Source organism: Pimephales promelas, chromosome 5 (assembly GCF_988280905.1).
Source record: "Pimephales promelas chromosome 5, fPimPro1.hap1.1, whole genome shotgun sequence".
Taxonomy (NCBI): domain Eukaryota; kingdom Metazoa; phylum Chordata; class Actinopteri; order Cypriniformes; family Leuciscidae; genus Pimephales; species Pimephales promelas.
In genome coordinates, this window is record NC_142773.1 from 24,027,583 (window position 1) to 24,043,590 (window position 16,008).

The 16,008-nt window shown below is 35.9% G+C and overlaps 2 protein-coding genes across 14 annotated transcripts; both read right to left on the reverse strand.

The window, feature by feature from the left end:
* Positions 1 to 1,298: 1,298 nt before the first annotated feature.
* On the reverse strand, positions 1,299 to 10,187 carry apold1a (apolipoprotein L domain containing 1a). Of its 4 annotated transcripts, XM_039654641.2 has the most exons (19): positions 10,048 to 10,187; positions 9,462 to 9,546; positions 8,325 to 8,429; positions 7,908 to 7,973; positions 7,726 to 7,797; positions 7,207 to 7,257; positions 6,883 to 6,948; positions 6,551 to 6,616; positions 6,384 to 6,455; positions 6,229 to 6,300; positions 6,053 to 6,121; positions 5,900 to 5,962; positions 5,629 to 5,691; positions 5,486 to 5,548; positions 5,307 to 5,381; positions 4,755 to 4,791; positions 3,745 to 3,796; positions 3,249 to 3,663; positions 1,299 to 3,082 (listed from the first exon to the last, which is right to left on the reverse strand). In XM_039654641.2, the coding sequence occupies exons 3-19, from the start codon at positions 8,412 to 8,414 to the stop codon at positions 2,519 to 2,521; spliced, it is 1,956 nt and encodes a 651-aa protein (XP_039510575.2). In that variant the 5' UTR covers positions 8,415 to 8,429; positions 9,462 to 9,546; positions 10,048 to 10,187; the 3' UTR covers positions 1,299 to 2,518. The 4 variants fall into 4 exon arrangements, with proteins under 4 accessions (XP_039510575.2, XP_039510577.2, XP_039510576.2 ...); XM_039654643.2 differs by lacking the exon at positions 8,325 to 8,429; XM_039654642.2 differs by lacking the exon at positions 9,462 to 9,546 and having other exon boundaries at positions 10,048 to 10,166.
* Positions 10,188 to 10,713: 526 nt separating this feature from the next.
* On the reverse strand, positions 10,714 to 15,475 carry apol1 (apolipoprotein L1). Of its 10 annotated transcripts, none has more exons than XM_039654648.2 (12): positions 15,219 to 15,475; positions 14,518 to 14,722; positions 14,426 to 14,443; positions 14,246 to 14,317; positions 13,994 to 14,059; positions 13,017 to 13,091; positions 12,829 to 12,885; positions 12,676 to 12,750; positions 12,125 to 12,202; positions 12,003 to 12,042; positions 11,763 to 11,814; positions 10,714 to 11,676 (listed from the first exon to the last, which is right to left on the reverse strand). In XM_039654648.2, exons 2-12 carry the CDS (start codon positions 14,572 to 14,574, stop codon positions 10,842 to 10,844), a joined length of 1,425 nt encoding a protein of 474 aa, XP_039510582.1. In that variant the 5' UTR covers positions 14,575 to 14,722; positions 15,219 to 15,475; the 3' UTR covers positions 10,714 to 10,841. The 10 variants fall into 10 exon arrangements, with proteins under 10 accessions (XP_039510582.1, XP_039510579.1, XP_088987278.1 ...); XM_039654645.2 differs by having other exon boundaries at positions 14,246 to 14,320; positions 15,219 to 15,474; XM_089131152.1 differs by having other exon boundaries at positions 14,518 to 14,566; positions 15,219 to 15,341.
* Positions 15,476 to 16,008: the final 533 nt, after the last annotated feature.

Below are 16,008 nucleotides of genomic sequence, written 5' to 3' on the forward strand. Positions count from 1 at the left end.
TAACATTAGTTTTCCTTTTCTCCATCAAACATATTTCATTTTTCAGTGAAAATGTATATTTCAACGACAATAATTATTGCTACTATTGCAGTCTAGTGTTTTTTTAACCTTCGATCTAAAGTAGTTAATACGGAGTAAAGTGAAATGAACGGTAAAAAAGGAAGTAATTATTAGATGTTCCCACTTACTTATAACCCCAAATAGAAAGCATTTTTGCCTAGTTCATAGCTGAGTTTTATTGTGGCTGTCCCTTAATGATTTACAGTTAATAGTTAAATAATTTAATCATCTAAAGAATGCACGTTTACTTGTGTTTGGTGCTGATATGTGTAGGACAGGAGGTGAATGGAGTCATACAACTTAAAATCTTGTAGAGGAGATGATGATGCCTGATACTAGTCTGATAGTGTTTAAAAACTATAATAACCTATACTAGTATTTGAACAGTAGAGGGCAATCTCTTTCTTTCTATCAATCTTAGGCAGTGTTGCCAAGTCCGTGGTTTTCCCGGGAATGGGCTTTATGCACAGCTGCACCACTACTTCCTGAACTTAAGCCAGCTCCTTCTTTCCTGTCTGCCAGTATTGGCCAAATTGACTAATTCAGGTGTGTCTGATTATTGTTGCCGTGACTACTGAGGTCAGGCACACCTGGATTAATCAATTTGACCAATAATGGCAGACAGGAAACAAGGTGCTGGCTTAAGTTCATGAAGTAGTGCAGCTGTGCATAAAGCCCATTGGTGCTGTCAATCAACAATCATGGGAGGAGCATCCAACCATGTGACATCACACGGTTGAACGGCTCGAGTTGAGGCAGGGGAAAAACTTATAAGATTAAAACAAAAACAATGGATAGATTTTTATCATTATATGATGGTTGTGTACTGGCACTGCCAACACACATTTCAGTACAATCAACTTGAAAAAGTGCATGTACCATCATATGACCCCATTAAAGCATAAGATCCCTCTCCCTTCAGAGTGCTCTCCAAAACAAATGAATGCACACACAGCTAGTGCAGAGTCTGCATATTATATTTATAAACCACTTTTATGCATTACATAAATCCATAGAAAGAGAACCATACAAAACCTCTAGTGGAACATTTTAAAGTAAAAAGTGCAGCCATTAAAAAATATGTACAAAAATAAATAATACAGAACTTGTCAAAGATATATTACAACTATGATGCATAAAAACTTGAGGGGATGAAATAGGATCAGAATACAAATGTATGACACCTGTATGTCCCAGAGTTAAATCCACAATATTGAAATGCTTCCCCCCCCCCCCCCCCCCCCCAACACCTAATCTTTAGTGCACACTACCAGCACTGGTTTAAGGTTTTTCATTAATGTAGTCACAAAAGAATGCTTCCCATAAATAACGTTAAAGGAACTGAAACAAACAAATTTTTTTTTGTTTGTGTGTGTTCAAAACCACACCAGGGAATTCTAAAAATCTCAATTATAGGCTACAGGTCACGCTTATGAGGTTGAGAGTAAAGTTTCTGACTCAACACTTATACTATCAGTCCAGATTTTAAGACCATTACACTGGTCTGCTTTTCAGACTAATTCTCTAGAATTTATTTATACTGCTTGCAAGACAAGACTGTACTGATATATCTTAAAGGGATACTCCACTTTTTTTGGAAATAGGCTCATTTTACAACTCCAAGTTGTAGACCAACTTCCAAGTCAATGAGACCAGAAACTGTCTGGTTACTGATATTGTTCTAAATATCAGAAAATCGGCTGAATGGATTCGAAAATGGTAAAACTTGACTGTTTAACTCTGGGGGAGTTGTAAAATGAGCCTATTTCCCAAAAAAGTGGAGTATCCCTTTAAACATCAAAGTTTAGTGGTTTGTTCTAAGCACACAACTAAATATAGAAATTAATTTAGACATTTTTTCTGGATATACTGAAAGGTGATCGCCATATATTTAACACTTTCAGGTTAAATTACAATTGCAATTTTGATCCGTGTAGCACACCGAAAACATTTGATTTAGACAGAATCAGAAGTCTAAAACATAGCATTACTTAAAACTTAAACATGAATCTGGTAATGCAAAAGTTGTTACTTCTGGTAATGCAATAGTTGTTTTTCTTCCTCCTCTCTCTTACTTCTCAATATACGTATACTGTAGTGTATCCTGTCAGTTTTTTGTGTTTTTTTAAAGAATACACAAGGGTTTCAATACTTCTTATCTTCCTTGTGTTCACTTAAATGATCCCCTTTATGTTTCTTTAACCCAGATGTGTTCAATTCCTCTTATAATCTGCTATCAGACCCCTGTGCCAAGTCTCCTTTTTCTTCATTCCACATCTTTCCAGGTCTTTCCAGATCAACTTCATTATTCCTCCTCATTTTAGTTTTTTTGCTATTTTCCTTTCAAATCTTTGAATTCGATTTGCCAACCATCCTGCTTTTGTTGTTTCCATGTGTTAGCTCACTGTTAAGACTTTTTTAATCTCATTTTTATAATTGCTTTTTGCTCTTTGACTACTCATTTCTTTTTTGTGGTCTCTTTGTTCATTTGCTCCGGTGTAGTTTTCTGGTCAAGTTTCTCCTCCAACTGATCAAGTTCTTGCTCAAGTAGAGCCAGTTTAATAGGATCTGACTCACATTTGTCTTCATCCTCCTCCTCTTCTTCATATTCTTCCACTTCAATTCCATCCATGGTCTTTTGTAGCTGAGTCTTCACTTTGTTTAGTTCCAGCAGGCCGTGTTGAAGCTCTTTGCATACTTCTCGGATCTTAGAGGCAAATTTGGTCTTGGCACCTTTGCGGAGTTCATTGGAGTCTTTGGCAAGAAAGAAGACATCCAGGGCAAGAAAGAGAGTGGACATGACCCCTGTGGTGATACTGATGGCCTTGGCGGCTTTGGCAGCTCCACCAGCAACACCTAAAACTTTCACAGTGCTGATAAGCCTATCAGTGTTAATCATGAGGGCTTTACCTGCTCTCCCACCTTCCTTCATCACATGCTTTATGTTACGGCTAAGTCTTGTGTTGACCACACTCTCAGAGTACTCCTTAAAATCCCATTCTTGCAGAGTGTTCATTCCTTCCTACATACACAACAGACAAGATAGATAGATAGATAGATAGATAGATAGATAGATAGATAGATAGATAGATAGATAGATAGATAGATAGATAGATAGATAGATAGATAGATAGATAGATAGATAGATAGATAGATAGATAGATAGATAGATAGATAGATAAACATACTTGCATGAAATCCAGACAATCTCTGATGTCATTGATCTCATTCTGGTAACCCTGGATCATCTTCTCCACCTTCTTGCGGTCCATTTTGGATTGAACCGCATCAGTAATGTTAGCTGTGGCTGAGGTGATGCTCCCAGCTGTTGCCACACTGATACCTACCGCAGTAACGATAGTAGAGGTGCCAAAAGTAAAGGGTGCCAATATGAGGCCAGTGATGGTGGCTATGCCCCCAGCCACACAAGCCACGCCCCCTCCAACAGCTGCGCTCACGGTCTTCTTATGGAAGTTGTCAGCAGTGTCCGCTAGTGCAAGCAACTCCACAATGCGACGCTGCAGAGAGGCTCCACGCTGGTTGAACAAACTGACAAAGAGACGGGCTGCCATGAACACACGGTCTGCAACAGCCTCAACAGCCCTGAGAGACAAACATTAACAAAACAGATCAGTGGTCATGGGAGGCAATTAGACAGTTTTTTTTAAATCCACATTTACTCACAGCTCCTGCTTATCTTCCTGAAAATTTGTTGTTTCATTCCATTCAGTCCAACCTGTCAAAATTGAGTAAGTCATATGAAATTAGTGAGGACAAGTAGTTATTCATTATTTTATATTTTTAGCAGTGCACTGCAGCTACAAACACACAACATGGCTGTTATAGGCCAATGCATCATGTTATATTCTGTCATTAAGACATGCTTTTTTAAGATGCTGTGATAAGTTTAAAATGGTTAAATTTATAAAACATACTCTAGCATTACATTGTGCTCTGTGCAGCTGAACATGTTGTGTATACTTGTGTACATACTTGAGTATTCTTTAGTTTTATGCCTGAGGTAATTATGAATCATTAGCATGTCATCATTGCGTAGCAGACATTGTCACCTTGAGGAATAAAGGTGAACTGCACTTATTGAGACATGAGAGATTCAATTTTTTGTGAGAAGGACCTGGCTGCAGCCTACAGAATGGGGCGGGGCTTGAATGTCTTGCTCCTCCCCATACTTACACTGATTGGCTCTGTCGTCTTTCATTGGCATACTGTCAAATTATGTTCAGTTAGTTTCATTATCATGGACTTTTAGTTTGTTTTCATGTTCACCATGTGTTCACGCGCCGGTGCCTCTGTTTTGTAATTATCTATCATCTGCTATATTTACTTCTTATTTATTAAATCCAGGCATTGGCAATTGGTTGATGAAACATTGATTAAAATTAAGCTACAATTAATAGAAAATGAAATTCACTTTGTGCGTTCTGTTTGATGTCTCTGTGAATGTTTTACTCTGTGAGATGTGACGCGTCTTTTAGTGGCGCTTTCAGACCTGTCACATCCGTAACATAGTTTTTTTTTTCACATAAAATAAATGCGAACACGAAACATAAAATAAAATGAATATTTTATGTTCTGTAGTGACTACTGTTACTCATCATTTTTATTCCGAATACATAACACCGGTCCCTTCCGTCACACCCCTAATATTGTGTTTAAAATTTGACCCAACTCACCCTCAACAGTTTTCCACCAGTCCATCAGGCCATCATCCTATGAGCAGAGAGCAAGAGATAAAAAAAAAGGTTAATACAGATTTCAAAATCAGTCACATTTATAATTAAAGGGTTAGTTCACCCAAAAATTAAGATGTCATTAATTGACGCGGCTTGACAACAGAACCATAAGAGAATACAATGCTGAATAAAGTCGTAGTTTTTCGATGCTTCAAAACATTCTAACTAACCCACTGGTGTCACATGGACTACTTTGATGTCTTTATTCCCTTTCTGGACAAGGACAATATACCGTACATACATTTTCAATGGAGGATTTGCCAACCATCTCTCTTAGTAAACCAATCTTTCTTACTAATTCTAAAATACCTTAATAATAACTGTGTTCTGAAGATGAACGGAGGTCTTACGGGCTTGAAACGACAACGGTTAGTCATTAATAACATAATTTTCTTTTTTGGGTGGACTAACCCTATATATACACATGTATGCATATATAACAATAAATAATATGTATTTATAATAACAATAAATAACAAAAAAATAATATACCTCATCTGCCTCAAAATAATTTAAATCTGTTGGATAGGCAGCCATTTCCACTGGCAGGATTTCAAAAGTGCAGTCCTATAACATTCAGAGAATAAAATATCATACAATTATTAAGTGAAGGCATAATGTGATATCGATGCACCATAGAGGCAACATAATAATTAGCAATTACAACTCACCTCAGTTGGCTGAAGTTGCTGCATTTCCATCGGCACCTCAATTATATCTTCTTGATCGGAACACTACAGAAAGATTTTGTAGTATGCCGATTTTTTTGGAATTAAACTATTAAATTATATATATATTTAAAATGTTACATTACCTGTATACTGGGTGAACATGCTGACATTCTAGGTAGAGTTCTCTTCACTCTAAATGATACAACCTGAAAGGATGTGAACAGCAAAGATTTTTAAGCAGAATAATCAAATGACACTAAATAATTTCAAAAGCAAACAAAAAACTATTTGTTGCATTTGTGGCATTATGATGAAAATGATCATCAGTTATATGTGTAGTTTATTGTACTGATGGGCTTCTATTTCCTACAATATTCCCCACCTGTGTATACCGAAAATAAGAGTGATCCTCACCTTGGTATTACTGTTAGAGAGTTCATTATTTTCCATGCATTTTCTGGGCACTGCAATAGATTTCTAGGACATAGAGGAAACAGTTCAACATTTGTTGCACGACTTCATTTACTTTGCAGGCAACTTAGGATCATTACCGATTTGGTAAAGTACCTTTTCAGTGCCAGTGTCCAAGAAGCTATAATCCCAGTCAGTACATTTACTGTGCTCACTTAGCGGATCCTGCGCATAGAATTAACTGTCATTTTAATTATATCAAATGGTTCAAAAGTACATTATAATTGTAAAGATTGTAAAAATAAAGCAATAAAAGGGGGAAGCTGTGTTACCGTCTCAGCAGTGAAACGTAATGCCGGTTTTGGAGAACTGTGGAAAGTGCCACTAAGCTTCCCTGAGTTATCCTGGACAAAAGGGACAGTAATTGTGAATAGCAGATGACGAAGCAAGCAATTACATTATTCTGTTGTATCCAATATAAAAGCACCTTTAAGGTTTTAGAGATGTATAAGAGATCATCATTACTGGCCAGCAGTTTAATGTGTAATGGTGGGCTGTCCTACAAGAAGAAAGCTTGTTACTACTGTGCATTATCATCTGGAAGGTAATACACAAACACACACACAACCTATTTTTGTTGTTGTAGAACTATACCTCTCCAGACGTGTCCTCGGCTCCTCTAGGAAAAGTTTGGAGAAAATTTAACGGGGAATTTTCCTCCTAAAGAAATTAATCTGAGAATTAGAATTGCACTTTGCATTTTGTTTGACTTTGAATTCATGGTATATGGCCAATGTGACTGGTCCCGCTGAACCATTTTTCAATGCTGTTTCTACCTGTAAATGGACAGCAAATCTGCATGCATATCATAAAAAGCTAAACAAATTCTATCATAATTTAGACAGTATTGCTTTATAAATTTGAACTTTAAAACATTCATATAAGAATAAATGACTGCATGAACAAGGCTGTAGTTTTTTCCACACCTTAATGTTGTTGTTTTCGGTTTGGTTGAGATTACAGGCTGAGTGTTCTCCATGTTGTACTTCTTCCTGTCAAAAAACAAAGAGGAAGGAAACACCAGCCACGGTATGTGTCAGATAAACCGAAATTGCAGTTAGCATTATTCTGTGTAATGTGTAACATCAAAGCATGATTTTTACAGCATGAACACAGATTGTGGACACAGGGTGGAACACCTGAGCTAAGCCTAATCCAAACCTATTGTGTCATTACAAATACTGTGATTCACATTGGATGTTAGGGTTAAGTTTTCAAGTTATGTAAAGTGTAATATAATTACATCAGACCTTATTGCTGTGTTGGTTGGACAGACTGTTAGTGGTGGCAGTGAAGCAATCCTGGGGCAAACGGAAAAATAATCAGATAAATATCAGAGAAAAATCAATAGCTCAAAGTGTATTATGTAACTCTACAGGCAAAAAATCTCATTTGATCATGGAATTCCTATCCTGAGTATTTATATGAGCAAGATAAGGAAATATCTTGCATCCCCTGGTGGTTAAAGAGGATACACTTTCATGGCCTAACACTAGATGTGTGATGTAATGTATTCAAAAATAATGTGTCTCTGCAATGCATAATGAGACACAATGGTTACAAAGTGTTTTTGGACACCTGAACCAAACTTAAAAATACAAATTTGACTGTTAGACAATGGATGTTAGCAACATTTTTATACATCAATGATGTTCAATTTCATGGTCAGGCCATTAACTTAAATTACACTATGAATTTATTATTTCAACTAGCAACAGACTGTATAAAATAGCTTCAAGTGTCTGTCGTCAATAAACACATTGTTCTACCTCTTGTGCAGGAAGATTCGTCAACATTTTAGTAGTTCTTTTAAACAACTGGCTGAAAAAAGCAGCTTTCGCCTGACACATAAAGAAAATGTACATTATTATTTTAAAGAAACATTAAAAACAATGAAATGGATATAAATATACACCATGTATAATAAAAGTTAAGAATATCATTTGATGACCTTAGGGTTGTTGTTGTCTGGTTGTTGATCATTGAGAGCTGGAAGCTCACTCTCAGTTAGCATGTTCTGGGAAAAGATGGAAACTGATTATTCTCAGAAAAAATACCATTGCTATATTTATATCTACATACTACAATAATAAATAAGAATCTTCCTTTTTTTGCAGTCTGTCTATATTCCAAAATGTTACCAAAAAAAAAAGCAGAGTCCAAATGGTATTCTTAGAAATCAACTTTAAAAGTGCATTAAAGATAAAATATACAATTAGAAACTGAACATACTTTTGCTTTTCTCTAACAGACTGTCATTATTGCTAGTGATTCCACCATTTACAATATTCTCATCCTAGAAAATAAAAAAATGGTCAACTAACCATTGCCAATAAAAGCACAGATATTACAGAGTCTGGCTAATTACCCTAGTGTGAATGCTTGCAGTTCCTACACCCTGAAACATGTCTCGTCTCGCTTCATATGAGTGCTCAGCTGCGCCTGATCGCCTGGACATTAAATCTACTTTCTCCTTTAGCACAAGCAGAGACAAAAACACACAGCAATATACAAACAGTCATATATGTGGCTGCAAAACATTTATTTGAGTATTTAACTGTGTGACACATTGCTAACATATGTCACTGTGTGTCAACTTCACCTATATAGAAATAGCTCAGTTTTTGTGTCATCCTTCTTGAAATATTGTGCATTAAGATGAACTTGAAGGGACACTGCTTCTGATTTAAATATTTTCTGAACAGATAATCTAATTTTGTCCTGAAAACTAAAGTAATACTATTTAAACCATTCTTTAATATTGTGCAAGATTTTTAATTGTGCCAGGTGTTTAATATCTCACATTCACACCTAAACTAATAAAATGGGGATTCAGCTCCAGACATGTTTTCAGTGGTTCTAGTTCATGACATCCTTGTTAATATAAATCTATATTCTTTTATGCTTGCTTTTTCTTACCTTTTTATTCATTTTAAAAACTTTTTTTTATAATCTTCATGTTCTTAATTGATCGTAATCTTCTTGGAAACAATATAATAAAATATCATTATAGATGTAGTATACAAATAAACTTGCCTTGCCTTTTCATGTCACAATTAAATGTATAGTTGTGGGACGCTGGAGTCTAAAGGCAGGGAAATACCTTGGATGGACGGCCAGTCCATCACAGAGCTAACACACAAAGACTCACACACCCAAACAATTTAATGACTCTTAAATAAATTACTATTCTCATAAATTTCACAATGATGTGAAAATCTAATTAATGTATTATTTTCAAATGCCATAGCCAACCTGATGGCAATATTACAGCATATATCACCTCTAGGTGAGCATATGGAAACTTTTTCACACTGCTCATTCTCTCTCTTCGAAAAAAAATGAAAAAAATGAAAAAAAAAAATCATATTTAAAATTATTAATATTTCTTCAAATTAGTTTTAAAATAGTCAAATATTAAAATAAACTATTTTAGCATTGTCAGCATGAAACTGAAAATATAAAATAAAATATTACTTATTTTTTCATGTGACTGCTTCCTTACCTCATTTTAGCGTAGGAGGTTTGAGCTTCTGCTTCAGTTTTCCCTCTCTGTAGTTTGATTAACCATTGCACTTCTCCATTTCTAACTATATATATATATATATATATATATATATATATATATATAAAAAAAAAAAAACAAGTTTGCGCAATGTATGTATGTATGTATAGGAACCAAAATGATGAATATTGAAGTGTTCCACGTACGCAACACTGCGCCGGAGAGTACTGTTAAACAAACTTTAAAGGCGACAAACAATGACATCATCATTCATGATCACAACTGCAAACATAATCAACAATGTCAACGCCTCGGGCTCACGACGCTTCATTAGTTAATTTGCTAGGATGCACTTTTTATGCTTTCATTTTTTTATAAGCAACAATGTAGAATTATTTTTCGATACTGACATTCCGTTGTCAATGTGGATCGTTCTAGTCTGAGGCAAAGCGTCTGAATCTGATCTAGTAGTGACACATTGCGCGTGCGGGCCAAACAGGAAGCTTGACTCTACCGAAACTTGTTTATTTGATAAACATACAAAATTGACAATTTCAACGATATTTCTCCGTACTGTTTTGCCTACCTTGTGTTCCCATGCTTACAGCTAAAGAGAAATGGTCTGTGAAGTGTGAACTTGTCAAGCTCCACCCGCTAAATCTGTGTTGACTAATAACAGAATCACGGCGAGACGGTTTAACAGGATGTCACGTCAGGTTGACTCCAGTCTCTCATTACATCCAGTGGGGGAAAAAGAGAGAAAACCCCACCAAGAATTCATGGGTTTCTTCAGACCAGGTTTTATTTATTATAATTTTTTTTTGATATATGAAAGTCACATTCAAATTCAAATTTAAATACATTTAGTTACAAAATAATGTGAAAATTCATCATATGAATTTTAAGACACAGATGGCTATCAAAAGGCTGTGACTGACAGATTAGATAGATAGATAGATAGATAGATTGATAGATAGATAGATAGATAGATAGATAGATAGATAGATAGATAGATAGATAGATAGATAGATAGATAGATAGATAGATAAACTTCACCTATATAGGAATAGATAGATGACAAATATACAAGCAGATAAATGTTATAAATAATTAAATAACATGTTTTTTATCAGGAGAAAATATTTATACAAACACGTGTTCAGGACCATTTACGCTCATATTCTTTTAGACCTATAAAAGCATAAATTATAGCAGTGGATATAAAGCCATAAAAATAAGTTAAGATGCCAAATTTTCTTTGCTCTTTAATAATGAAAGCCAATATAGTTATACAACTACAACTATACAACTAACTAACAACTGTACAACTATAATTTGTAAACATCTAGATTGAAGGTATTCATAAACCTAGAGGAGTGTTTATAGAAGTTTATCTTCTTTCAGAGTGGTAGTCAACTGCAACTCATTTCGGATGCTGTTAAGTTCCACCAAGCCCTCCTGTAACTGGTCTGCCACCTCTCTGATTTTCGCAGCAAATTCTGACTTCGCACCATTTTTAAGCTCATGAGAGTCTTTGGCCACAAAGTAGATGTCCATACCGACAAAAAGTCCAGTCAAAACCCCTGTGGATATACTAGCAATCTGCACAGCACGTGCTGCAGTGGTTCCTGCCACATTGGCTATCTGCATCACACGCATAATCTCATTGGCATTAGTTAGAATAGCTTTGCCCGCCATGGCACCATCCTCATAAATATTGTCGAAACAAGGGAAGTCTCGATTATAGGCATGCTTCTTCATCTTATTCAGGTTGAACTTGCGTAGGTTTGTAATGCCTTGCTTGATGAACTTCATGCATTTGTTAAGGTCTGCCATCTTCACCTGGTAGTCTTCCACAATCCGCTCCACCTTCTTGCGATCCATTGAGTTGTTGACGGTACTGGATATCCCAGCGGACGCAGAGGTAAGCCCGCCCGCCATGGCAACACCCAGGCCAACCGCAGTGACAATCAGGGAGGTTCCCATGGTGAAAGGTGCCAAGATGAGGCCAGTTATGGTAGCAACCCCTCCCACAGCGCTGGTGGAGCCACCGGTGATCTGGGCGATTTTAGTCTTCTTGTTGAATCTGTCCAGGCCATCGGCAATGGCATGCAGGTCAATCACATGCTGCCATAGCCCTTCTGCTCTCTCTGAGAAAAGTTTATTAAACACGCAAATGCCTTTTTGCACCTTCTCAGCAGTTACAGCAAAAGCCCTGAGAAAAAAGGCCAATGGTCGGTCAAATTCTCTTTTTTCCATATCACACACGCACACACACACACAGAATGAATTGGGACTTACTTGGCTTCCTCTTTCTCTGTCATGTTGTCACTTTTGGGCATGTCCTCCCATTCTGAAGTGGAAAAAAGAAAATGGGAGGACAATAGCTATGAATATCAAGTCACGATTAGAATGGGCCATCTGTTCAAACTTGGTTACGTTAATATTAGTTTGTCTAAACTAAGAAGTTAAATGATGGGAGGTAGGGGATTATTTCTTAAGTGGACAAACAGTCACACCAACATGATGGGAAAAACTCACTTTCCACAGTGTCCCACCAATCCATGAGGCCATCAAGATCCTGTGACAGATAAATTTATGATAACTAAAAAATGGTCTATTTTAGAAAATAAAGTCAAGGATCTATATTTAATGAACCAAACCTCCTCATCCTCTTTCTCATTTTCACTTAAACGGAACTCATCTAGCCATTCCATGAGGGACTTCTTGTGTTCTTTAGTCTGATGAAAAAATAAACAGAAAGTAATGTCAGGTTATTATGCAAGCAGAGATTGGACAATAATGTGTAAAACAGAACTTGATGGGAGAATTCCAATGCAGAAACACACAAAAATTGCAGAAGTTGCGAGTCAAATAGGAAGGTAGTTTGTTGTGGTTTTGTTTTTGTCACAGGTTGCAAAAAAACACAATTTTTTTTGTGGCTGGTGCAATACAATATAGGAGGCAAATCAAATTTCCAACATCATTTTTCCCTCCTAAAATAATAGTAATTGAGTTCAGTTTTTTTTAAATCAAAATACAAAACTAATTTATTGTCACCTGACCTGTAGCATAAAACAGTTTATGAAGGTGGGGTTTTTATATTTAGGATACCACAACAGTCTCTCAGTTCTCATTTTTTGCCTGTTTGTGTCTTGTTTTCAGTATCACAAGTTTTATTTTGATTAAAAGAACTTCTTGGATATTTCAGCACCTCTGCAAGGTCACTGCCACCGCCACTGCCTCCGCCTCCATTTTGGTTTCCATTCTTTTTCTGCGTTGTTTTGTTCTGTAATAACAGCACATGATTTCACTGAATAACAACTGTGAGCATGTGAAAACGTAAGAAGCAAAAATACTTGTTTACCTTTGGTACAACCTGGGGCATAAATGGATTTTTGGATTTCTTCTTTTGTCCTTTTTGCTGTAAAAATGTCATATGATATAAAGCTGTTCAACTGGAATGACTCCAGATCACCTGTTTTGGTTCTCTGGAAAAAATGCACCACTGAGGGCATCAGTATTTACTTAAAATGATAAGATGGGTGCAATTACTTTTGTTTTTTCCTCTTCTCCAGGTGTCTCAGCCACTGTGTCAGAAGTCTTTTCCAGGACCTCACTGCTATCACCCTGCAATAATGAGGAGAATGCATATAACCCTATTCCTATGATTCAGATTTGACTGTTTTTTTAAATGTGTTTGACATATAATCTGTGTTGAAGAAAAAAGAAAAAGAGAATACAGAACCTAAATTAAGACAAAATATAAAATGGTAAACTAAAAGAAGTGACATTGTTAAAAACTTTAGGTAACTTGTCATGGTTGCCAGTCAAAATAGCATCAATAATTGCATTCATTAAAATGTGACAAATGTTTAAATTATAGCCTCACCACTTGATTTGTTATTGAGTTACATAAATCAACCTGTGCAGATGATCTTGCACAACAATTTGAGTCATATTTCACCTGGCATTCTAATGTGCAAGTAGGTGCTTGCCTTTTAGTTATAGTGATTTCGGCTGGGCTCAAAAAGCCCAAAGGCATGGCATTTTTTTTTTAGAGATAACAGCTTCCATACCGTTGGAATTGCACAAAATACCAGAAGAACCAAAACAACTTAATTAGTCTGTTTCAACATGTTATCAATAAAGCTTTTAGTTTAGAGGTTATTTTGTTATAATGCTGTATACACATACACACACACACACACACACACACATATATATATATATATATATATATATATATATATATATAGCCTATATATATATATATATATATATATATATATACACACACACATACACACACACATATACATATATGCCCATTTTAATAAACAATACAGGAATTTTTAATCATATTATAACTTAATATAATAATACTATTTTAAACAATAAAATATTATAAAACAATAATACAATTCAAATAAAATAAAACAAATAAAATGCACCATCACATTTTGGTAGTCAAAGCAACAGCACTTGAGCATTCCTCATAAACCAGTGCAGAGATGAAAATGCTTATTTACCTTCTTAAGGGTTGGTTGGCTCTCGACATCAACCAGCTCCTCTGCATCTAAACCAGAACCCATGTCCTGGTATAAAAGAGAAAAGTGCATCATTGACAATAATTTGATGAAAATCAAGTCCTTGTCTTTTGAGATTCAATGGTTAAAGGCAGTCCTGATCCATCCAATTATGTGTGTAATAAATCCGAGCTGTAATTTAGCTTGCAAATAATTAACAAAACTGTGTTACATCTTTAAAAAAAGTATGCCCACCTGCATGGATATTGACTGTTTAACGTCAGGTTTATCAGTGGACTCCAAGAACTGTCGTGTTTTTTCCATGCCCTGCTGGGGAAGCAGATGCCTTCCTATTACAACATGTTTTTATCACCTATCAGAACTAGTGACATTATTAAAGAGATTAAGTCTGTGAAATAGTAAGGTTTAACTTACAATACATGGAACATATACCTAGAAAGGTGAGAGAAGTGAAAGTGAGAGGGACAGAGTGAAATATAGGAGTAGCAAGGCAGACAAGGACTTACTTCAGCAGTGGAGGGCTCGTCACAGTTGTTATCGATTTTAAGAAGTTCTCTGTCCATTATAAGAAAGGAATACCAAATAAACAAGAAACAGATAAAAGGACTGAGAGTCAGAAGAGTAAAAATAGGACTATTAAACACTCATGATTTTGCGGTCAGACCAAACATCATCACATGCTGAAGGTTCACTTTGAACTGGGAGGTCACCCTGAGACAGAGAAAGAAAGGAGTTTTTGTTGAAAAATGACCTTCATTAATCAACACTGAATGCTAAGGCAAAGTAGACCCCAGATCAGCAACATCTATAAATGCCTAGGTAAAACATAAATATTAAAGACAAATAGAGGGGTGACAGCAGTCAAGGGAATTTTAGAAAAAAAAAAATATTAAATCAAAGTAACGGTAAGTCTTGAAACCCCGGGTAAGTTAAGTCAACAATCCACAGACTGAGTCAGTCATGACGGTATAACAAATAAAGGCATCCATGCCTCTCTCTCGGTCGTTTTCTGAACATGACAGTGGTTTCCCAACATACATATTAAAGTTTGCAAAGTTGTTTTACAAATAAACAAAAAAAAAAAAGTGTTTATAGTTGGAGCAAGACATGCACAGGCGTAAACCGCACACTTCCCTGAGGAGAAAATGTTGAATCGAGAAGAAAAATAACTGGTGATCTATTTATGAAATGAAAGACAACTGTGTACCTTAAATTGTTTCCATGTTATTTTCTTTTGACGAGCAGTGGTTTGCCTCGCAGTGTGAAGTACATGGTGAAGTATCGAAATGTTTTTAACTCCGCCCTTTCTTGCTGTGTGTGTTTTTGTTATTTTGTAAATCCATTGACGGCAGACAGGTGGTGCTATTCGGCAGGGCAGGGGGCTGGGGGCCCTGGGCTTGAGGTTATGTTTGGCCCTTACAGTCTGGTTTGGGCCCTACAGCTACACTATGAATTACCTCAACTAGAACATCATTACGGAGTTGCACAAAATACACAAACATGAAAATATGCTTGATGTTCATAGAACGATTAATATGCAACATGCCAAGCATAGTCAAAGTTCAGATGTAATATCAAATAGTCATTATAAAAATAGGCTACAATAAAATGCAGGGTGTGCTCTTTCTCATGAGAGAATATCAAAACCCTGTAAGTAGTTTTGAAAAACATTGATGGCCTAAGACACGAAACGAGTGGTTTACTGTGAGAAAACGAACAGTATTTATATCGTTTTTAGCTCTTGTAGCCACGTCCAAGTGATCTGAGGGCACGGGCGCTTTGTGGCGCTTTAAAAACGATATAAATTCGTTTTCTCACACAAGCTAAAACATACAGAAAATTAATTGCAAAGTGAACTATCCCTTTAATACAGTTTCTCTTCAGTTAAAAACATAAATGCATACTCAAGTGGACATCTGAAAATCAAAAATATGTGTAAAAAAAAGTTCAAATTTTGTTTTTCATGCAATAAAAACAAATACTGTAGTAAAAAAAAA

Excerpts from the sequence above, each read along its gene's own strand:
- apol1 (XM_039654645.2), bottom strand. The coding sequence starts at position 14,574 with ATGGACAGAGAACTTCTTAAAATCGATAACAACTGTGACGAGCCCTCC. Across the intron at positions 14,060-14,245 it reads AACAGTCAATATCCATGCAG|GACATGGGTTCTGGTTTAGA; the intron begins GTGGGCATACTT and ends CTTTTATACCAG. Across the intron at positions 12,203-12,675 it reads GTGGCAGTGACCTTGCAGAG|ACTAAAGAACACAAGAAGTC; the intron begins GTGCTGAAATAT and ends TTTTTTCATCAG.
- apold1a (XM_039654641.2), bottom strand. The coding sequence starts at position 8,414 with ATGTCCAGGCGATCAGGCGCAGCTGAGCACTCATATGAAGCGAGACGA. Across the intron at positions 5,549-5,628 it reads CATGTTCACCCAGTATACAG|TGTTCCGATCAAGAAGATAT; the intron begins GTAATGTAACAT and ends ATCTTTCTGTAG. Across the intron at positions 3,797-4,754 it reads CTGGTGGAAAACTGTTGAGG|GTTGGACTGAATGGAATGAA; the intron begins GTGAGTTGGGTC and ends CAATTTTGACAG.